Genomic DNA, 24,662 nt, shown 5'->3' on the forward strand with positions numbered 1-24,662 from the left:
ATAGTAAGATGAAACAATAATTCAAGATTTGATGAATCAATGAAATAAAATAGAAGGCAGACAATAAAAAAAATTAAAAACACAGTGTTTTAAAGTGATTGAATAGATGATATAAAGTCACATGCCTAAAAAAAAAGTTAATATTTAAAGTAAGATATAATTAACTTGCTCTAATACAATGTAGAAGTTTAGAATATAAAAAGAGTTTTCACAATTCCATAATTTAATTATATATATTTTATTCAACTTATGTATAAATTATATATATTGTCATACAACAAAATATATAATGAAATAGAATAGAACAAATTATACAAGATGTTTTATCATCCTCTTTAAGATGACTAAAATAATTTTGTGATTGTCTTGAATTGCTCTCTCCCTTGATTTCTTCCTTTTGTAAATTAGGAAATAGCCAAGAATACTTACTGGATTATTTTCTTAATAATAAGAAACCCCATTTTTTCGCTATATGATGAGGAAATTATCGAGGATCTAACTCAGTAATTGAAATCTCATTCTTCGATGGTGGGACAGTCTTAAGCTGGGATTGCGTCATCCTTGAAGTATAGCTGATCAATGAAGAAGCTGGTTGATCTGTTCTTCTGCTAATAAAAAATGCTGGTTTAGAAGGTATATGTAAAGTAAAAGAAGAGCTGCTTAGCATCAGAACAACTGAAGCCATTGTCGGCCTGTCAGCTAGATTTTCTTGAACGCAGAGTAACCCTAAGTGGATACATCTCATCATTGCAGCTGCTGAGTCGTTCCTCAAAATGGGATCTATAAGATCTAAAGCAGTCCCTTCCCTCCAACGTCTCCATGCCTACAAAATTTATCCGAAGTGAATTCACAATATTCAAGGGTAAATCTTTCAATGATGTGTTTGATTTGTAGGTAGTTGTACTTACATGGCTCGTAAGGTGCTCTATGTCATCTCCATCGTGGAAACTAGGTTTTTGACCGCTCACAATCTCCAAGACTAGCACTCCAAAACTAAACACATCTGACTTGACCGAGAACTGTCTTTTCCTTGCATATTCCGGAGCAATATAGCCACTGAAATGGTACATTAACAGATCTTAGTTGCAATGGTGCGAATCATAAGCATTCTGTATTCACACCTCTTCCATTATTGCTGTAAATTAGACTTACAAGGTTCCAGCGATCCTCGATGCAGCATCATGAGTTTGATCAGTTTTCATTAACTTTGCCATTCCAAAATCTGAAATTTTAGCATTCATGTTTCCATCTAACAGAATGTTGCTAGGCTTGAGATCACGATGAATAATCCGGAGCTGAGAATCTTGATGCAGGTACAGAATCCCTCTAGCTATGCCTTCTATGATTTTGTAGCGCTTCTCCCAATCCAGGATGAATCGTTTGTTTGGATCTAAGCGTTCATAAAATGAGAGCTTCAGAAACTTCGGAAAACTTGTCTATAGAATTTGACACCATTTATAATTCCCTTACAAACATGAATTGATCTTGATAAAAAAAAAATGATGAGGAAAAAAAAATTACAAGATAATGTGGAATTCAGGATTACCATGTATAAATTGATCGAGACTTGAATTAGGCACAAACTCGTAGATTAGAAGCTTTTCTGTTCCTTCCAAGCAGAAGCCCAGTAACCTAACAAGATTCCGGTGATCAAGTTTGGCTAGTAGCCGTACCTCATTCTTAAATTCAGCTTCTCCTTGCCCAGAATTACTTGATAATCTCTTTACAGCTATAGCTTGTCCGTCTGCAAGTATACCCTGAAGCGTATATCCATTGAGAAAAAGAAACAGAGAAAATTAAGTGCATCAATTTGAAATATGAATTAACCTTCAAAGTTCTTTTTTTATTTTTTTTTAAATAAAAAAAATCGATACCGTTTATTTTCTACTAGTTATAATAAAGTACCTTGTAAACAGCACCAAAACCACCTTGTCCAAGCTTATTATCATCAGAGAAGTCGTTTGTTGCAAGTTTGATGGTGGCGAATTTGAATTCCCAGCATTTTGTGATACTAATTTCATCGAAATCTTCACAAAAAGCAAGTTGTTAATGTTTTGTTTCCAAAGTTAATTTGTAGGATGTTTGGAAGAAAAACAAATTATCTAGTGAATTTGATTCGTATTAATGAATGAACCCAAGCTGTTTACTATGTAAGAACCAATAAGCAACAACTTACTTTTGACCTCTTGCTTTGGCTTCCTAAAACAGAAAATGGTGAGAATAAGGATAACAAGTGCCAAGAAGATAGCTGTAGGGACGATGGTAACAATAACTGTCCGAGAAGCAGTATTCTCCTTCCCTGCCAAGCACAGCCATGTTTAGGATAGAAATTACAGAAGCTGAAACTGGAAATCGTGAAACAAGTGAAATGATTTCAGTATAGAAAAAGAAGTTAGCCTACCTTTCCTGATTGTGGTATTGGTTGGCGGAGGAGAACTAATAACAAATGGAGGAGATGGTGGAGGTGGAGATGGAGATGGTGGTGGAGATGGAGATGTTAGTTGAGGAAATAAGTTGTAGTAGGGATACAAATCCCACCGAAAAACACAGTTTGGTTTCATGACAATACCTCCTTGATACCCGTAGCAACAACTTTTATAGTCATCTACGGATTGTTGTAGGCAAACACTGCAATTACCCGGTGATACATCAGGAGTGCACTGCATAAACACATAAGCTTTTTGATTGGATGGTAGGTCTGCTGTCTCAACTGCTGGCATAAGCATGGATGAGCCCGTGGAAGCGTTTCTTACCGTTTCTCCCAAACCACTCCAAAATTGTTCAAACTGTCTAGAAGTTACGTCAAGGATACCCGTATTATATAGAATGCTAGGAGGAGATTGCTCAAGTGTTCCTAAAAAATAACGATTCGCATAATGTACAATACATGGAAGTGGATTCCCTCCCCATGAAATTGCTTCTTTTTGGTTTGGACATCCCGCCATGAGAGTTTGAATAGCATAATTGACGCAGCTGGAACAATTTTCAGCTGATGGGGAAGCCATACAGAGCACAAGACCATAAACTGTGTCATTGCCTAGACCTATTGTAGTATTGTAGGAACCCCCATTGTTTGTGACATTGGAAGCTAGTGAACGGAGAACAAGGTCTCGGTTTTTTGCGTAGGTGCTATTAGCTGTAAAGTTTCCTGTGTTATAACAGGATTGAGCATCGGTAAGAGTGATGCTTACGATAATAACATGTAAAAGAAGAGAGACGATAGTTTTAGAACCCATTTCAACAGAGGAAATATTAACTTCTGTTCACAATTTCTTTCTTCGTGAAAGAAATCCCTTGCATAGATGGTATTTTATATACAAAGAGGCATGGCCAATTTTGTTAACGAATTTAGGACAGAAAAAGAGGTAGCAATTTCGATGGTGCCATCTAGTGGAAAGTACTCTATATCTAGGCTTTCCGCGTAAGAACAGATCAAGAAGTTTTGAGGTTAAATCGTGGGATTTTCTTAGAGAAATGGTCGGTATCACAGTGTGAAATGGCGACTTTACTTATGGTCCCAGTTCCTGACTGCTTAATTGTCTTTACTTGTGGTACAAAATTATTCAAAGACTCCGTGGAAGACATAGACACATTGACTGTGACAAAAAAAAAAAAAAAAAAAAAGTCAATAGACTCAGTCACATGCAACTTCTTCTTTTTTTTCGTCCCATACTACTTGTTTGGTTTGAAGACTTACCCGATGTCCCACACTAGCGTTGCTGTGCTAGAATTTCAAAACTTTGATGTTGGAATAGCAAAACAATGTCATTAATTAATCATTATAAACAACACGTTAGCGCATGGTCGTAGTCAGCCATTTGAGGTGTCGCTAATCTTCTTGCAAGTTCTTTTTTTTTTTTTTTTTATTATTATTATTAGTGAACATTAGTTACAACATTAAAATCTGATGAGAAGGACATGGAAATATGTGTGTGATATGAAAGTCAAAGAGTTGAAATCTCGTGCCAAAGTGACCCACATATGCTAGCAGAAGAGATCAATTAAAAGTAAGCAAGTTTTAAAACGACAACGCGATATCAGACAACAAGAAGTAAAACAAAATTTTAATTAAAAATTAAAACGACAACGCGATATCAGACAACGCGCTCGGTGTGGCAGCTCTGTATAGAGAGAGGTGTCCACAGATCATCAGCTTATATGCAGTGGCGGAGCCAGAGTTTTTTTAATGAGGGGGCAAATTATTAACAAATACTAAATTATATAGATATACATTAGAAATCAATTCAAAGCATATATACTAATTCATATCAAGTAAAATTAATTTAAAAATACTTTTAAAATGAAAGAACTTACATTATAATTGTTCTCATGATTAGTGTCTACATAATAATTAACACAACTACATAATAATTCACTGTTAAATAAAAATCAGTTGAGTTACACAATAATTCTAAATCTTTCATATGAAATTCATAGCAAAATACATATCAATTCATCAAAATCAAAACCTATTTCAATTCATATCTATATATACATATAATAAGTATGTTGATTGAATTATACTTAATTATTTCTAGATATTTAATTGAGGAGCAATGCCTAGTGTATGTGTAAAAGAAACAATTCTTGAAAAACATGTTTTCTACTTGATATTTTACTTACAAACAAGTCATATGAAAATATTAAATTTCAATAAACTACTCTGCCAATACAAGAAATGTCAAGAATAGTGGTTTTACATGAATATTAATCTATTCCTTTATAATAAGAAAAGAAATATTTAATTGATTAAATTAGTAAATTTAAACATTTATTTTGAACATATTTATATCAAAATCTATAAATTATCATAAACCCAAATATTTTTTATAACTAATTATAAAAGAATAAAATTAAAATTAAACAATGAAATAAATAGAAAAAATAAAATTTTTTTACCTAAAATATAAAGCAAAAGACAAAAAAAGATTAATTGATTACCTATACTTGATGAGAAATTTGCATACGAGAGAGGCAGAGAACAACAACTCATGAAAAAAACAAAAACGGCAGAGCAACTCATGAAAAGTGTTGCTACCCAATTTTTGACCCATGTTTTTGATATATTTTTAAAAAATCCAAAAATAGAGAAAAACAATGAAAATCCAAAAAAAATATGTTTTTTTAATATATTTTCGTCATTTTAGCATTTTCAACGTCGTCTAAAAAAGAATTTAAATTGTTAAAAGATTTTCAAACGCGTTCGACTTTTCACGCGTCATTTTTAAATCATTGATTTTCCACATTTGAGTCGACGTTGATATTGCTCATTTTCAAAAAATACAAAAAATAAGAAAAATCAAAATTTACAAAAAAGAAAGAAGTTGAGGGACCAAGTTGAAAAACCTAGCAACATTTTGCCTATAAATACTGGTTTCCTCAACACATTTAAGGGGGGGGCAATTTTGACAACTTCAGAAAAAATACAAAACCTAACCCTAAACCCTTTTTTTTCAAGACAAGCCGCCCCCCCCCCCTCTCTTGGTTTGAATTTTTCTATAGCCGCCGGCCACAAACACAAGCCAAACAGCAGCCCCTCACCTGACACGGTTCCCCGGCCATTCTCGTTTTTTTTTATCCTCTCTCCCGGCCGGTTCCAGCTTTTCCTTCTTTTCCCCCACAAAATCCTGGCCTCCACACCGTAGCCCCTTCCCCGGTTGAGATTTTCTTCTTCTCAAAAACAGCCTCACCACGCCGCCATCGTCCCCTCCACCGCAGCCGACTGCAGCTGCCCTCTTCCCCATTTTTCTCCTTCTCACAAACCACCAGCCGACCACTTATTTTTTCCCTTGGCTTTGCTAAAACAAACCGGAGAGCATCGGACTGACCTCTCTCTCTCGGCCACGATTTCCATCTTCTCCGCAGACCCACCTCCTTCTTCCAGCAGCAGCGGCGCCCCCTTTTCGGTTGTTCCTCTTCACCGCCAGCCACCTGAAGCGGAGGAGAAGAAGAAACACTCCCAGCCACCAGATCGGCCATGACAGAAGGAGAACCAACCGAAGGACAGTAGAAGGGAGCAGAAAACCGAGACTTGAAAGGCGCGCCGATCTCCCAACAGTTGCAGCGGTGGACGACACCGCCGGTGTAGAAATGAAGGAGGAAGATGGAAGTTGCCGATCCTGACATCCACATGCCTGAACTGTCATCGGCGGTCCGTGTAGCATCCAGCTTCAGATTCGGCAGATTTAAAGAAAAGAGAGGAGAAGCAGATCCGAAAACAGTGGTGGAAAAATAACTAAAATCAACTGGCTTTTGTGCTTTGATTTTTCTTTTCAGGTCACCGCCGGCAGAAGAACGAAGAGGGGAGGAAGCCGCCCCAGGCGCCCCTGATTTTTTCGGTTTTCCAGCGGCGGCGCGTGAACCCACGCGCCGCCAGTGGCGGTGGTGCGTGGGGTCCACGTGCCGCTACTGTTCAGCAGCCCAGAACTGTTCCTGAAGGGTTTCCCAGTACTGTTATGGATTGTTTTAGGGACCATTTTGTAATTTCCAAAGGGTTTAATGTAATATTTGTTTAGTTTTTAGTTTTTGTAATTTGTATTTTGTAAATATGGATGTAAAAGAAAAGAAAAGAAAAGAAAAAGAAAAGAAACAAAAATAAAAAATAGTGAAAGTGTATGTGTATGTGTGTGTTTTTGTATTTGTTTTATGAATTTGTTATTTTATTTATTTTATTTTTTCAGGATAAAATTGCAAATATATTAAAGAAGAATTTAATATTTTGATCGGATCACGGTTAAGAATTTATTAACTTATACGTAAGTGATATTTCTAATTTCCGATGAAAAGACAATTATTAAAACTTCTTTAACACATCAAAGCCACGAAGCAGCTTATCTCAGGTAGGGTGCGTTAGGGGTGCTAATACCTTGCCTAACCACAACCAGTCCCGTACCCGCGAATCTCTAACAAGACCAGTACATCAGGTTTCCTAGTAGCCCTCAATAAATTACTAGGTGGCGACTCCAACGAACCAATTCAAGCAACGAACGCAACATACGAGATTTAAGTCGCCAGCCGATGCCGCGCGCTGAATGATTTTTTTTGGGGTGCGACAGAATGGCGACTCCACTGGGGAAGGTACTGTTTCTGACATTATTGGACTAAGCTTTGTGTATTTGATGTGTTTAAGTTTTTGCATTTTTATCTTTTTTTTTTTTAATATTTATTTCCATGCATTTTATAGAATTGTCTCATGCATCACCTGTATTTATTTTTAAAAGCACACACAAGCTTCTAGGTTAGGTGGGGAACTAGCGATCTGCCCTAAGACTATTGGTCAGGGTTCAGATGCGTGAAACACCCAACTCATATCTGAGTGCCTGCTTGGTAATGGTGGGTATATGTGCCTTAACCATTCCTTGCAACGCCCCCATACTGTCTTTACGAAGAACGTCACTGGGCAGATATGAGACCCTTTTGAGACCAGATAGAAAACCTACCCATGTTCACATAATGAATAGAACCTGTCCTTAGGTTGTATGTGCTACCGTTTTTTGCATAAGGGCAAACCCTTCTTGAAGCATCTTGAATTCAAGACTTGTGGGTGACACATTGGCCGTTGCTCCGAAAATTTTCATTGTAGAGTTTGGTCAAAAATCACGATTCTTGTCCATCATACAAGAGTTACGACCATATTGTCACCTCTCGAAGGGTGAGTTCATCATATAGATTACATGTTCATACATTTATTATGCATGTACCGGGCTGAAAGGTAGGTCCCCCACACAAGTTGTGCTACACGTGATTGGAGAAAAATGACGGAGGTGAAGAAAGGTGTCAGATAGAGGCTCATTATCAGATTAAGGTTGAGAGCATTAAATGTGAAGTAGCTAGACTCAGATCTGCTCAAACAAGTGTTGAGCATCAAATGGAAAGAGAATATCTGTACAGTCTTCTGTGGGAACACTGCTTGTTCACATCTAATTGAAGTTGTATCTCTCTTTTTTTTTCGTCATGAACAAAAGCAACAACGCCTTCAGTCATCAACTGATGACAACTCTGGTTCTTATCCAGTTGCATTGTTAAATGTTCATCACCTCCACATCATCTAATGGAACCAAACAACTATCGGTCTCCTGTACATGGTGCATTAATCTGTTTTGAAGCCACCCCAATTATGAGCTCAACTCCAGTTCAACAGCACAAGATGGTCTGAAAAATCATGATTAAACACTGAACTTCAATGTGGCAGAGCTCCCTCCATAAAAATCCATTTATGGCTCTGCAAATTGGGAATGCAAGAGGGAATTTATAAGTTGCATATGCTACAAATATTTCTCTCATCAGTTTCAGCACGGAGACATCTTAGTACATTGAAGATCCACACCTGGTCTGAAAAATACGAGCAGATTTCAAACTTCAACGTAGCAGAGCTCTTTCGGCAGGAATTTGTTTGTAGATCCGCAAATGGGAAATCCAAGAAGGAATACAGTAGTTTCAGATCAGCTATGATTTTCCTCCAACAGTGTCAGTATTAAAATGCAAGAGTAGAGAGAAGAGACATGCCTAGAATGAAAAACATGAAGAAGACTGAAACTTCAACAGAGCAGGACTTCCTCTATAGGTGTTTGTTTGCTGCACTGTCAGTGAGAAATTGAAGAGGGGACAAAGGAGTTTTAGATTCACCAGGTGCTCGTCCAATAGAGACAATGTGTGATTCCACACGTCGGTAGCGGCGATACTACGAGTTTCTAGGCGCTGCCAAGATTACCAAGCTATTTGAAAGTTTTCTAACAATCCTCAACCAACCACAACAACATTGAAATGATGTTGTGAGGATTTGCCGAAGAATTGAACAAGCTATGAAGAGAGGAAAGATTGAAGGATCTGCCATGGATTCCAGAACAATGATGAGAGGTGCATCAGAAGATGACTCTCGATTGAGAAACCTCAGTTACTTTGCCTAGTCAAGTCTCGCTCAAGCATCAATTGCTCAAGTGTCTTTGCCAAGGTTGACATTCCTCTGCCACTTATGTTTGTCGGCCAACACCTGCCAGATTCTAGAATTTTTGCTTGACTCCGACAAATCCCATGCAACCACCAATTTCTAGGTGGTATAATCCAGATAAGAGATGTGATGTCATAGTGGGGTCCTCGACCATTTTAGTAAACAGATGCAAGAGTTTCAAGAGTCGAGCTTAATTTGCGAAAGATAATGTCATCAATCATTTTCAGAATGACAAGTGATTGGAATTGCTCGGCAAAACACAGATATTGCCAGAGAAGCTGATCCAAGAAGGAGTTAAATTGTCAAGCATTTTTGTTATGGATTTTGCATTTTTGTTTTGATATCACATCTCATCCTTCAACGAAACATGCCTTGCTTTTGTCTTTTTGTTGTTTTGAAATCAACAGATGTTTAACATTTTATTTTGACAAAATGTTTTGATCAAACTCCAACATGCAATAAAGGTTAATCAAGTCGAAAGATTAAAAGTGTTTTGATTACAGAAATGACTCGATACTTGAAAATAACATGAGGTGACCAAACAATTTTGAGCTCACACCTGAAACTGAACCACACATCATATAGCTAAGTTTTAACAGTATGCATAATGACATGTAGTGGATTCAGTAGTTATAGACTCGTGAATCATGATTCTTACAAGTCCCAATCATTACACTGGATGAGGTCAAAATTTATCGGTTCTAACCGACCTTGCTTGAAATGAGAAAAGGCCATCTTTGATATCCCTTCACTTTCTAAAGATTATATCCCTTGTAGTCCCATTTTGAGCCTAGTAAAATATTTTCTTTCAAAAAAGAAACCCTGACTAGGATCACACCCCACACTGGGGGCAAATGAGAGATATTTTGGAGACATTGATATAATTAATGGATAAAGGGGAAGGCTTAGAACAAAGGTCCAATGATTGAGAGAGAGCTAAAAGAAAACACATAGACTGGGGGCATATAAGAAAATTTTGAGGAAGGCTATGAAAAAAAAAGAGAATGAAAAAAGGAAGTTGAAATTGCCCTTACTTAAATACAAGTCAAAGATAAAGGAAGGAGAACGCCTATCAAGTCTATGAAGAGCAAAAGAAATTTCAATCAAGGAAATGCACAACAAAAGTCAATACCAGAAAAGACTAAGCTATAAACGTGACTTTTGGTGTCCATTATAAAGCTTTTGATGTTATCAGGTGATTAAGGTTGGTTATTCATCAAGGAAAGGTGGATTTGCATTATGACTTATGTTAAGCGAAGGCTGATCTTTGAGGTTAACAAGGTTATATGTCGTCTCCTCTACAAAGACAACAATATAAAAGAGTTGATGAATAGTTGATGTTGATCCTAGGTCTTTGAAACCCTCAAACACCGTTTGAGCCTTTGAAATTCCTTTCTTTCATAGCCATGAACCATAGCCTGCATTACGTGCTTTTAAAAGCCCTTTTTAATCAAGCAAGCAATTTGAACCGATAAATGACGCTCTCAAAACTTGAAGAGTTTTTCTATAAGAGTCGTGACTTCATAAATTAAGCTACTAGTTATTATGCATGCTGATAAAATAAATGATAAGAAAAGAAACAACTTTTCTTAATAAAGCCTGAGCATCTTGTTTTTGAAATTCATAAAAATGTCACCTCATCACAGACCATCAAATGATATACCCAATATCAAGGATTCAAATTGATACAAAGAACCATGGAAAAAGCCATTTTAATCCTACAACGGGTCGATTTCTGTTTTCAAAATACAAGACAATCAAAGGACTGTGTATTTCGAATAACGTGTGTTGGGTCTTTGATAAAAAAGCTTGATTTTCAAAAGATTTCCAAAAAAGGACATCTCTGATTTCATTTCAACAAACTAGACTTTGAATAGACATGATTTTTGAAATATGAGAGTTGATTCCAGAACAAGGAAGATTATCAAACACAGAAGAACATTGATTGAGTATGCAAAATCGTTGATAGAAATGACATTGAAGTCCTCGACACTCCTTGAAAAGTTGAGCAGCTGGGGGCAATACAGTGGACCTTAAGAAGGGAAACAAACAGTATCCAGATCAGCTGGGGGCAAAGAAAGAATCAGATGATGAGTCATCAAAGTCCCGGAAAGTTATGATTATCATCTGACAATGACAAAGGAAAACATCATTGCGTATAAACTGATGAACGAGCATTCATATCATTGCTGGGGCAATGTTGCTCAAAGACAATCCATGATTCAGTGAACTTCAGCAGCAATTGATGAGCAACGCTGCACTTGAAGGATATTTTCATATCTCCATCTTGGGTCACCCTCTGAAACATGGCTATGACTCCTGACAGATGTTATCGGGTGAGTGCATTTGAATGAACATCGAACATATGCACACCACCAAGACTGACTGTGGAACAATGATGCACTTGAAGGACAATCTTATATTGTCATCCTTTGAAACATGGTTATCGACAGACATTACCACACAACTGCATTGAATGAATGTCAGAAAGGCACCCACCCCGAAGACTGACTGTGTGGGACAATTTGTTTTGAAGCTAGATGAGCACTTCACCGCATGAGTATGGGTGATAGAAGTAGCATCATTGATGAGGCCGAGGCATTTCTTTTCACAATCTGATTAGAAGAGTTGAAAGGAGTCTATGAGAAGAGCACTGAGCATACAACCATGAGCCTTTGTACTGCAAGCTATGAGATGCATGATTGGATGACTGAATGAGTTCCAAGAAGGCTGATGATAACATGTACTTAAAGAGTACTGTTTCAAATAGAGGCAAGTTCATGACTGATTAACAATTGTGATGGGTATTGGCATGATGCACACAATCAATCAGAGGATAATTCTCAGAAGAAGCCAGGAGAAAATCCTTCATGATGAATCAAGCAGTACCACACTTGGGGGCAGGGTCAAGCTTGATGAACGATGCAAGCAGTAATTGTCGAAGACAGCCCAGGTTGGGCACTACATTTACAGCTGAGTGGATGGCTTGCACATGAATGAGTCAATGCATCGAAAGAGCAAGGAAAGCTTTGGAATGAAAACAAAGGCACCCTATGACGATGGAGCATCAAAGAGGGGGGGACCTATATTTCAAAACAGGTAAGGATGCATGCATGTCATCTAACCTAAAAAAAAAAAAAAAAAAAAAAACAAAAAAAAAAAATTGCACATATTTTTGAATTGTTACAGGAAAATCCTTAAGGAGGTCCAGCAAGATATTGGAAAAAGAAAGAAGCATGGTGGTGATGATAATAAAGAATCGGTTTCGATCATGGAATAAAAGGACAATGGGATGAACCCTAACATTAGGAAAATCCCAAAGAAATGACAAGATCAACCTTGCAATCGGGAAGCCTCGAGTTTTCAACCCTCGCAGTCAGGAAACACCGAGTTTTCAAATCCTATGATCGGGAATTATCAGGAAGCACCAAGTTTTCCAGCCCTTTCTTCTGTCATCCCTTCAGAACTTCACCAGGTAAGTCCTATTTTTCACACTTGTCATATCACATTTTTTTCCCATCTGGGTAGGTCGCCCATCATAATAAGACCGTTTTTCATATTTTTTCATCTGGGTTGGTCACCCATTACAATGAGACCACACTTCATATTTTTTCCATTTTTGGGTAGGTCACCCATTACAATGAGACCGCACTTCATATTCTTTCTATTTGGGTAGGTCGCCCATCACAACGAGACCGTTCATCATATCTTTTCCATCTGGGTTGGTCACCCATTACAATGAGACCACATTTCATATTTTTTCCATTTTTGGGTAGGTCACCCATTACAATGAGACCGCACTTCATATTCTTTCTATTTGGGTAGGTCACCCATCACAACGAGACCGTTCATCATATTTTTTCCATCTGGGTAGGTCACCCATTACAATGAGACCCCACTTCATATTTTTTCCATTTTCGGGTAGGTCACCCATGACAATGAGACCGCACTTCATCATATTTTTTCCATCTGGGTAGGTCACCCATTACAATGAGACCACACTTCATCATATTTTTTCCATTTGGGTAGGTCACCCATTATAATGAGACCGCACATCACATTCTTTGTATTTGGGTAGGTCGCCCATCACAACGAGACCACCTTTTCATATTCTTTCCACGTGGGTAGGTCACCCATTACAATGAGACCACACTTCTTCACATTTTTTCCATTTTTGGGTCGGTCACCCATACAATGAGACCAGCATTTTTTCCAGGGTTAGTCACCCGTACAATGAGACCAGCATTTTTCTAGGGTTCGTCACCCGTACAATGAGACCAACATAGGGTTCGTCACCCGTACAATGAGACCAGCTTTTTTTTCTAGGGTTCGTCACCCGTACAATGAGACCAGCACCAGGGTTAGTCACCCGTACAATGAGACCAGCATTTTTCTAGGGTTCGTCACCCGTACAATGAGACCAACATAGGGTTCGTCACCCGTACAATGAGACCAGCTTTTTTTCTAGGGTTCGTCACCCGTACAATGAGACCAGCAGCAGGGTTCGTCACCCGTACAATGAGACCAGCAGCACCAGGGTTCGTCACCCGTACAATGAGACCAGCACTAGGGTTAGTCACCCGTACAATGAGACCAGAATGAGGTCGCCAGATGGGATCTCATGTAGCTTTGGTTAAAGGGAATCGCCAGATGGGATTTCAGGTTAACCGAGTTACGCATATTTCGTTCCAGAATGAGGTCGCCAGATGGGATCTCATGTAGCTTTGGTTAAAGGGAATCGCCAGATGGGATTTCAGGTTAACCGAGTTACACATATTTTCGTTCCAGTTGAATGAGGTCGCCAGATGGGATCTCAGGTAAACCCAATGTGTGGGCAGGTCGCCCGTAAAAATAGACTATTGGGAGAGTGTGGGCAGGTCGCCCGTGAAAATAGACTTGAGTGAGTACGTGTGGGTAGGTCGCCCGTGAAAATAGATCAGTGTGAGTGTGTGGGCAGGTCGCCCAAGATAATGGAATCATTTTCCTTTTGTTTTCTTTACAAAGCTTACTATGCAAATTTTGAGGAGTTTTGCTTCGTAAGCATTGTAAAGAGGGGGCATCTGTTGCTACCCAATTTTTGACCCATGTTTTTGATATATTTTTAAAAAATCCAAAAATAGAGAAAAACAATGAAAATCCAAAAAATATGTTTTTTTAATATATTTTCGTCATTTTAGCATTTTCAACGTCGTCTAAAAAAGAATTTAAATTGTTAAAAGATTTTCAAACGCGTTCGACTTTTCACGCGTCATTTTTAAATCATTGATTTTCCACATTTGAGTCGACGTTGATATTGCTCATTTTCAAAAAATACAAAAAATAAGAAAAAATCAAAATTTACAAAAAAGAAAGAAGTTGAGGGACCAAGTTGAAAAACCTAGCAACATTTTGCCTATAAATACTGGTTTCCTCAACACATTTAAGGGGGGGGCAATTTTGACAACTTCAGAAAAAATACAAAACCTAACCCTAAACCCTTTTTTTTCAAGACAAGCCGCCCCCCCCCCCTCTCTTGGTTTGAATTTTTCTATAGCCGCCGGCCACAAACACAAGCCAAACAGCAGCCCCTCACCTGACACGGTTCCCCGGCCATTCTCGTTTTTTTTTATCCTCTCTCCCGGCCGGTTCCAGCTTTTCCTTCTTTTCCCCCACAAAATCCTGGCCTCCACACCGTAGCCCCTTCCCCGGTTGAGATTTTCTTCTTCTCAAAACAGCCTCACCACGCCGCCATCGTCCCCTCCACCGCAGCCGACTGCAGCTGCCCTCTTCCCCATTTTTCTCCTTCTCACAAACCACCAGCCGACCACTTATTTTTTCCCTTGGCTTTGCTAAAACAAACCGGAGAGCATCGGACTGACCTCTCTCTCTCGGCCACGATTTCCATCTTCTCCGCAGACCCACCTCCTTCTTCCAGCAGCAGCGGCGCCCCCTTTTCGGTTGTTCCTCTTCACCGCCAGCCACCTGAAGCGGAGGAGAAGAAGAAACACTCCCAGCCACCAGATCGGCCATGACAGAAGGAGAACCAACCGAAGGACAGTAGAAGGGAGCAGAAAACCGAGACTTGAAAGGCGCGCCGATCTCCCAACAGTTGCAGCGGTGGACGACACCGCCGGTGTAGAAATGAAGGAGGAAGATGGAAGTTGCCGATCCTGACATCCACATGCCTGAACTGTCATCGGCGGTCCGTGTAGCATCCAGCTTCAGATTCGGCAGATTTAAAGAAAAGAGAGGAGAAGCAGATCCGAAAACAGTGGTGGAAAAATAACTAAAATCAACTGGCTTTTGTGCTTTGATTTTTCTTTTCAGGTCACCGCCGGCAGAAGAACGAAGAGGGGAGGAAGCCGCCCCAGGCGCCCCTGATTTTTCGGTTTTCCAGCGGCGGCGCGTGAACCCACGCGCCGCCAGTGGCGGTGGTGCGTGGGGTCCACGTGCCGCTACTGTTCAGCAGCCCAGAACTGTTCCTGAAGGGTTTCCCAGTACTGTTATGGATTGTTTAGGGACCATTTTGTAATTTCCAAAGGGTTTAATGTAATATTTGTTTAGTTTTTAGTTTTTGTAATTTGTATTTTGTAAATATGGATGTAAAAGAAAAGAAAAGAAAAGAAAAAGAAAAGAAACAAAAATAAAAATAGTGAAAGTGTATGTGTATGTGTGTGTTTTTGTATTTGTTTTATGAATTTGTTATTTTATTTATTTTATTTTTTCAGGATAAAATTGCAAATATATTAAAGAAGAATTTAATATTTTGATCGGATCACGGTTAAGAATTTATTAACTTATACGTAAGTGATATTTCTAATTTCCGATGAAAAGACAATTATTAAAACTTCTTTAACACATCAAAGCCACGAAGCAGCTTATCTCAGGTAGGGTGCGTTAGGGGTGCTAATACCTTCCCTAACCACAACCAGTCCCGTACCCGCGAATCTCTAACAAGACCAGTACATCAGGTTTCCTAGTAGCCCTCAATAAATTACTAGGTGGCGACTCCAACGAACCAATTCAAGCAACGAACGCAACATACGAGATTTAAGTCGCCAGCCGATGCCGCGCGCTGAATGATTTTTTTTGGGGTGCGACAAAAAGAATAACGTGGCAAAAGTAGGAAACAAAAAATAATTTTTGATAGCTAGGGATTCTATATTTTAAAACCGGTACCCTCAATTTAATAGGGAAACAAAAGGAAAAAGGAAAAAAATTATGCAATGAGCTATGTATATATATTATATTATATTATATTACAAGTCAACAATTATAAACAATTGACAGCTTTCCTTTTTCCTTCCTGCAGTAAAACATTTCGTAAACTAATATATTAATATTAAAAAAAAAAAAAAAGTTAAGGGGGCAATTGCCCCCGTTTGTCCCCACGTGGCTCCGCCACTGTCTATATGTAAATCTGTGAGTGTAAGATTATAAAATAAAAATCCTTCTCAACCAATTAGCTATTGTCAAGGTTATTTTGATAAATGTGTTTTTTAATATACAATAAATTACTAATATAACCCTTAAATAAAATAATCAAATGTTTTCAAGGGTCTTTTTGTATTTCATATTTCACTACAAGATTTTATATTTTTACCGATGGACATATTCCGTCGTTGTGTGATTCATAGTTTGTTGGTAATAAAATTACCGACGAACACACCGACAAAAACAATCTGTTGGCTTTCCTTTCATCGGTAATACCTAATTCCATCGCTAACGCAGTTGGTAAAAAAAAAAAATTGCCGATGGTTTTATAGACATAAATTGCGAGAAAAAAAAAGTTACTGCTTGAAATATATCGACAGAATAAATCCGCTGGTGAGCGAATTAAATACCAACAAACTATGTCCGTCGGTAAACTCTTCGGTGATTATGAAATTTGCACCAAGCTATCGTGAAATGTCGACGGAGTTATTCCGTTGGTAAACTCGTCGGCAATTGTGAAATTTACACCAAGCTACTGTGAAATGCCGACAGAGTTATTCCATCGGTAAACTCGTTGGCGATTGTGAAATTTGCACCAAGCTACCGTGAAATGCCGATGGAGTTAATTTCGTTGGTAAAACTCTCGGTGAGTATTTTTTATATTTTTTTATTTGCATAATTTTAAATATTTTTTAAAAAATTATTTAGAATTCATAATATAAAATTATATAAATTAATAGTAAAAAACAATTATGCAAATAAATTTTTTATTAAACATAAAAAAAAAAGTTAAATAATATTCATTACAAATTGAATGTGTTTCAAAAAAAATATTAAATTAACTATTAAAATTAAATAATGTTCATTACAAATTAACATAATGGTGGAGCTTGAGGAGGAGGAGGAGGAGGCGCACATGGATCACCACTTTGCGAAGCCGTTCATGATCATTTGGTGAAGCCGTTCATGATTCGCTTTGAGTTTTGTATACTTCGCTGATAGGTGGTTGTATTTTTTGGTGAGCTGAGCCGTGTGTTGCTTCAAGGCCACAAACTCCTTAGATTGGGTGCTCGTAAAATCATATAATTTTGCAAGTTAACTCGTGATTTTAACAATAATGGGAGAGAGACTCTTTTATTTGTGTTCTGCTTGCGTTTTATGCAAAAATACAACAGGAAAATCTTCATTACCATGAATCGAATAAAATAGAACATCCTTGAGTACAACGTTGGTCACACACATCATGTATTGCTACCCTCTCATGATAACACAGGCATTAAGCAAACGAGCAACAGATGTAAATCATGAAGCTACATATATGTTCAACAACGCATGAAGACACAATATTCGCTGCTTTGTTATAAGGTTTCCTAATATGATGAATGATAAAAACACTTGCTCCATCAAACACTACAATTATATCGTTTAAAATTATTTCAATGATGGAATCATATTATTTGATAGTTTTATTTATATTTACTTAATGTTTTGTTCATGTTTTATATATAAATGCATTGATAATCTTTGTTTTATGTTATGAAAGTACTTTTGGATGTGAGATATGAAAGAAAGTAAATTGGAGATAAAATTCAGACCATGTTCCAACTGGTGTTGAATATTAATAGATTTGACATCTGATTGATATTTTATGCAAAACTTGAGTTGTGGAGGTCAAAATAAAGTGCTTTTAGTAAAATTAGAAAGCTAACATCTATACCTTTCTATACATATATGGCAAGAAAAAAAAGAGAGGATGGAAATCACAGCCTTCAAAGACAAGTCTTCCGTTCTGCCAATTTTGACCTTAGGTCATTTCAACTTGAATATCTAGAGTTAGAGAAGTCCATTTGATGCAAACTCAATTGTTTTGGATTCCTGACATAAAGACCTATCATCCTACCAAATTTTAGCAAGAAAAAAAAAAATCTCAAATGAGAGAGATATGATTTTTCTAAGACAGCCTATAAATTCTGTCAGCAGATAGATTTTGTGAATAAACAAGTTTAACTTACTTAAATGTAGATTGTTTACTTTGGAAATGACTATTTTTATATTTTTTAGGAGAATACAAACGAATTAAAGGGATGAGAGGATTGGGGTTTCATATCAATTAAAAATAAAGAGAGAGAAAAAAAGGAGGCCGGTAGAAAGAAGAGGGAAACTCTACCATTTTCTCCTATACCCAAAATTATATTTTCATCTGTTCTAATCATTTTTTTTTTAATAGACATGCAAGGCTAAGTTATTTTTCTTAGTTAAAAGGATACAAAAACCTTTGGATTTCAAAAACTATAAGATCTATTTTATCTTATCTTTCAGTTTATATGATGAGTATGAATGTTTTTCTATACTTATTTCCTAAGAATGTTAAGTTTGATTGTTAAAACAGACTTTAAATTATTATTCTGAATCAATCTATTGCTAAGTTTGCTATCAAAACTAGATTTATGATATTTGAACTTGTGAAACAACTAAGTTTAATAATTATGACAGATCTATATTGTTAATCTTAGAAAGAACACAATTAAATCAAACATAGACTGCAGACAATTATGTTGTCTAGATTTATCAATCTATTTAGTTCTTAAGGCTGCCATTGAATTAAATTATTAGTGCAGGCATTGTGGTTGTTTAATGGTTAAGGTTAGGTACACTACGAATCAATTAACTGACTAATGTTAAGGAAATATAGATATTCAGAATATAAATTGACGTATCGTTTTAGTGATCAGTTTTGATTTCCGTACGTAGACGTTTACTTGAGACAATTGTTTTTCTCTTGATAAGTTTTGGATTTATTTAATTTAACTTGATTGTTTTCTTCTGTTTACAGTAACATAACCTAAATAACTTCAAAACCCTTCAATTTTGAACCATCTAGCATAAAAACCTAAATTAGGTATCTCTTGTGGGATCGACCCTTACCTTACTTTATGATATCTTGTTTGTTTTAGTTAGAATAATTAATTTATATGCCCATGACATCGCAACATTGAACAACAGGTTCATGAGCACCGATATGAAGATCATTAATTATTCCATACAATTAATTCCCATTTCAAAATTTTGCCATTACACAAGAGGAGCCCAAATGGATGCGCTTCTTCAAGCTTCAATAAACCAAGCATCGTAAACATGCTAAGGGTAGCTCTTTTGCAGCAATGAACTGCTAGAATCACCATGAAGAATGATGTTGATTTCACCCGCTTTACATTCTATAGACCATGCCCTCATCAACATTGATCTTCAACAAGCCACAAGGAGGAGCCTGCCAATATGAAGAAACAGTAGATCAAGGCCGAACAACTTTGATATTGTTGATTTTTGACACTTTTTTAATTGCCAATGAATTGTTATTACTAGATCAACTATAGCATTATCAAATACCACATCATTTTGCTGTTTTAATTGTGCCATACTAGTATATAACCCTTTACTATTCTCACATCTATCCAGTTTGTTAACAACCTGATTTCACCATTCGACAAATGAATTTTAACCTAAAGAGGAGTCTGGCTCTAAAGGAGAGCACAATACCAAATGATCCTACCCAAAGGGAAAATGGGAAGAGATGAAGCTGGTCTCCACAGAGTTTCATATTCAGCAAGAGTAAATAGACGCAACTCCTTGATTCGTCAAATTTTCTCCTAGAGGAATCATTGATGTGTTTAATTTAGAATTTTGTGAAACAGAGAGAGGAGAAAGACAAGGAGTAGAGTTCTGGACAATATCATAATACTTAATTGAATTCAACTGGCTATATAAATAGCCATTACAACTAACAAAAATAAAGCAACTTAATACAATTAATTGCTGCAGAATGGAACTGCCGCTGGAGAATATGAACCACTTTATAACTGAAACAATTCCTTTGTATTATTGAATGAAAGTAACTGAAATGCAATTAATCTGTGCCCACGTCCAATGCCTTCGTCTGCAAAGTAAATAACTGAAATGCAATTAACTATGCCTTCATCTGCACCCATGTTTAGTGCACCTTTGCCAAGCATGCGTTGCATGCATGCATTGAGTGAAGCACGTAACAATCTTTCCCACTTAAACTGTCCTTGTCCTCAAGGACAAAAATAAGGGTAGGACTTAAAAAACCGCCACTCATTTTCCCAAGTGGCATCATCATCTGATGCACCCACCCATTTTACTAACACTTGTGCCTTGGGATGATATTTTCCTTTCTGAATTTCATGCCTGGCCAATATCGAAGCAGGTTGGGGAAGAATGGAAGAATCGTCTACGCGAGGAGGAAGTTGGGATGATAGAGGCGTGATTGATCCCAAATGTTTCCATAACAAATTGATATGGAAAACATTATGAATTTGGTAGTCTTTGTGGAGGTCCAACTGGTATGCCACGAGACCGACTTTACTCAGTATCTGGAATGTTCCATAAAATCGAGGGGAGAGCTTTAAGGAACTTTTGAATGCAACTGTAGTCTAATGATAAGGTTGTAACTTCAAATATACATAATCACCGACCTCAAATGAAACCTCTCGCCTTCGCTGATTAGCATGGCTCGTCATTCTCTCTTGAGCAAGATGAAGATTTCTACAAAGATCACGTAAGAGGTAGTCTCGGTCTTGGAGGTATTCCTCAATAGCTTGAACCTTGGCAGTCCCTAGAACAATAGGTGAGCGGGTGTGGTGATGGAATTCCATAGACATCCTCAAAGGTAGCGATCTTGGTTGGTAAATGGATCGATGTATTGTAGCTAAACTCTGCCCTAGGTATCTAGTCCATCCATGACTTTGGTTGTAGGCTGACAAAGCAGCAAAGATATTGCTCTAGGATGCGATTAACGACCGTTGTCTATCTATCGGTCTGGGGATGATAGCTAGAACTCATACATAACTGCGTCCCTAGTAGCTGAAAGAGGGTTTGCTAGAAAGAGCTAATGAAGACCTTATCCCTGTCACTCACAATGGAGGTGGGAATACCATGTAAACGAACCATATTTGCCACAAATGTCTTAGTAACTGAAGCAGTTGTAAAGGGATGCTTTAGGGGAATAAAATGAGCATACTTGGAGAGATGATCTACCACTACCATAATGACAGAATGACCATTTGAAATGGGAAGGCATAAATATTTCTTGTTCTCGGATATAACAAGAAATAAAAGGGATAAAAGGGATCTTGTTTCACCTTCATTTGTAGTTGGGGCCACCAATTTGCATGGGGAACTGAAATGGAGAGGAAGTGTACCTCTTCTATACGTGATAAGGAGTTTGCAACCTGATTCTCAACCCCCTTCTTATACTCAATAGTGTAATCGTATCCCAGAAGCTTGGGAAGCCATCATGTCTGGGCAGGAGTGGTAATGCGCTGCTCTAGCAAGTACTTGAGGCTTTTATGGTCTGTACGCACGATAAATGGTTTCCCAAGTAGGTAATGTCGCCACTTCCAGATTGCTTTGACAATGGCTAACATGTCCTTTTCATATGTAGAAAGAGTGAGGGATGTTCCTTTAAGGGCTGTACTAAAATAAGCCATGGGGTGGATGTTTTGTGTAATGACGACACCTATTCCTAACCCACTGGCATCATATTTAACTACAAAGGGCTGAGAAAAATTCGAAAGGCATATGATGGGTGGAGTTGTGAGTGCCTGCTTGAGTTGATTGAATGCTGCCTCCGTTTTGTTAGTCCAATGGAACTTTTCTTTAGTCAAGAGTTTGGTTATAGGAGCTGCCATGTTGCCAAAGTGACGAATGAATTTCCTGTAATATTTGGCTAAGCCTTGGAATCCTCGAACTTCCCTAGCTGTAATGGGTGTGGGCTAAGCCACAACTGCTTGTATTTTTTCGGGGTCCATATATATGCCATCTTTGTTGATAGAATGCCCTAAATACTTAACCTGTTGAACTCCAAAATGACATTTGGACTCTTTGGCAAACAACTGGTTAGTAGCTAAAATCTTAAGGACAAGTTGCAAGTGAGTTATGTGATCTTCCTATGACTTGGAACAAACTAGGATGTCATCGAAGAATACCAAAATAAATTGCCAAAGGTAGGGTCGAAAAAGGTCGTTCATGAGGCTTTGGAAAGTTGCCAGGGCATTAGTTAGCCCGAAAGGCATGGCAATGAACTCATAGTGTCCTTTGTGAGTTCGAAATGCTGTCTTTGAAATATCATCCTCCTTCAGACGAATTTGGTGATAGCCTGACCGTAAATCCAATTTAAAAAAGAACTTAGCTCCATGGAGCTCGTCTAGTAACTCATCAATCACTGGTATATGATACTTATCTTTTATGGTGATCTTGTTAAGAGCCCGTTAGTCAATGCAAAATCACCAAGTGCCATCAGTTTTTTTTACCAACAAAACTGGTGAGGAAAATGGGCTATTGCTTGGTCGTATGAGTCTTGATTCTAAAAGCTCCTTCACCATGCGTTCAATCGCTGCCTTTTGATAGTATGGATATCTATAAGGGTGCACGCTTACTAGACCTGTGCTAGGCTAGAATGGAATCTTATGGTCATGTTGGTATTGAGGAGGAAGACTGGGATTAGGGGCGAAGACCTCTGCAAACTCCTTCAAAAGACATTGGATCGATGGAGGGTATGTATTTGTTGAAAGCGTGTCTTTAAGTGGTTGAATTTGAAAGAAGAACCCCATCCTTTGCAAACCTGAACACTCTTTATTATGCAGAACCTCGCTGCTAGATGCTTCAGCCTCCTGTCCAAGATGCTACAAAGTATACCTGACTCCGCCGATTCTAAAGGTCATGGTGTGTTGTTTGTAGTCTGTCTCTACTGGTCCTAGGGTCTCCAACCATTGCACCCCTAGAACCACCTGACAGGCTGCAACTGCAGAACATAATAATCAGTCGTGATGGTAATTCCTTGGATTCATAACCTGATTCCTTGGCAATGGCCTACGCTTTCTACATGTTCCTGATTAGCAACCACCACCTGAAGTTTCTTGTCTTTGATGATCGGCAAGCCAAACCGAGTTACAATGGCTTGGTCAATGAAATTATGAGTGTTGCCCCCATCTATCAACACTATCAAGCTTTTGTTCTGTAGTTTTCCCAAGACCCGAATTGTTTGGGGATGCTCAGCACCAGCAATAACATGTAAGGAAATCTCTAGTGTCACCTCTATAAGCTCTGCCTCCAGCTGGTCTTCCTCAGAGTTCTCATCGCGGGGAGAGTCCTCTATCATGAACAATTATGGTCGTTCACAACGATGGCCTTTATAGTATTTCTCATCATAGTAATAGCAAAGTCCCTTCCCTCGTCGTTCCCTAGCTTCCTGATTTGTAATTCTTCAGAACGAAGTAGTTGAAGGTAAGGATTCAATATTTGCTCGTTGATTAGGAGACGAGCCTAGAATCCCAGAAGAAGAATTAGAGTGCCCTTTCTGAAATGTCGTTACTAGCAGTAAACGATTATTCAAAAAAGGCTTGTGCTGTGGTTGGTTGTGCTCTTCCACCAGTTGTGCCACTCCAATTGTGTCTGCCAAGGTTTTGGGTTGTTTTTTCTTGACATCTAATCGAATTTCATCCTGTAATTCTGTAATAAAACAACCAATTAGGAATGTTTTGGGGAGGCCATCAACTCTATGGGAGAGCCTTTCAAAGGCTTTCTGGTAAACAACAACAGTTGATGTTTGTTTCAATTGGGTCAAAGCTTCAGAGGGATCTTCATATTTGGTTGGGCCGAATCTCAATGAGATGGCTTATGTAAGTTCATCCCAAGTGAGTAGCACACGAAACTTTGTTAGCCAACAAAACCATTGTAACGGAATGCCTTCCAAGTGGAATGCAGCTAATTGTACGCGTTGTGCAGCTCTAATGGTCTGAAACTCAAAATATTGTTCAGCTTTATAAAGCCAACCAATTGGGTCTTCTCCGTTGAACTTTGGGAAATGCAGCTTGAGTTGTGGTGGATGTGGGTGATCAAAACTAGCAACAAGAAGGGGGCCGTTTGTTTGATGGGAAGAAGATTCCTGTTCAAATGGGTTGATGTCAAAAGGAACGACTTACGTACGTTGGGTGGTACAAATGGCCTGTAATTCAGTGAGAATAGTTTGTAAGGTTGCATCAAGATCCCTTTTATGCTTCGTATACAAGAAATAAGGAGTAAATACTCCAAATAGAAAAGTTATGCCTAAGAAGGCACATTTTTGGTTTTCATAGCAATAAATGATAGAGACTCCAAGGAGTAAATACTTGTTTTCATAGCAATAAACAAGGAGTAAATACTCCAAATAGGAAGATGAAACAATAATTCAAGATTTGATGAATCATTGAAATAAAATAGAAGGCAGACAATAAAAAAAATTAAA

General features: G+C 38.0%; 1 protein-coding gene across 1 annotated transcript; it reads right to left on the reverse strand.

Moving 5' to 3' along the window:
- Positions 1 to 366: 366 nt before the first annotated feature.
- Positions 367 to 3,283, reverse strand: LOC118047901 (cysteine-rich receptor-like protein kinase 34). The gene is made up of 7 exons (XM_035057335.2): positions 2,402 to 3,283; positions 2,177 to 2,299; positions 1,906 to 2,027; positions 1,547 to 1,757; positions 1,153 to 1,390; positions 909 to 1,056; positions 367 to 823 (listed from the first exon to the last, which is right to left on the reverse strand). Exons 1-7 carry the CDS (start codon positions 3,234 to 3,236, stop codon positions 485 to 487), a joined length of 2,016 nt encoding a protein of 671 aa, XP_034913226.1. The 5' UTR covers positions 3,237 to 3,283; the 3' UTR covers positions 367 to 484.
- Between the last annotated feature and the right edge of the window lie 21,379 nt (positions 3,284 to 24,662).

The sequence above is a fragment of the Populus alba genome, chromosome 7 (genome assembly GCF_005239225.2).
Source record: "Populus alba chromosome 7, ASM523922v2, whole genome shotgun sequence".
Lineage (NCBI taxonomy): Eukaryota > Viridiplantae > Streptophyta > Magnoliopsida > Malpighiales > Salicaceae > Populus > Populus alba.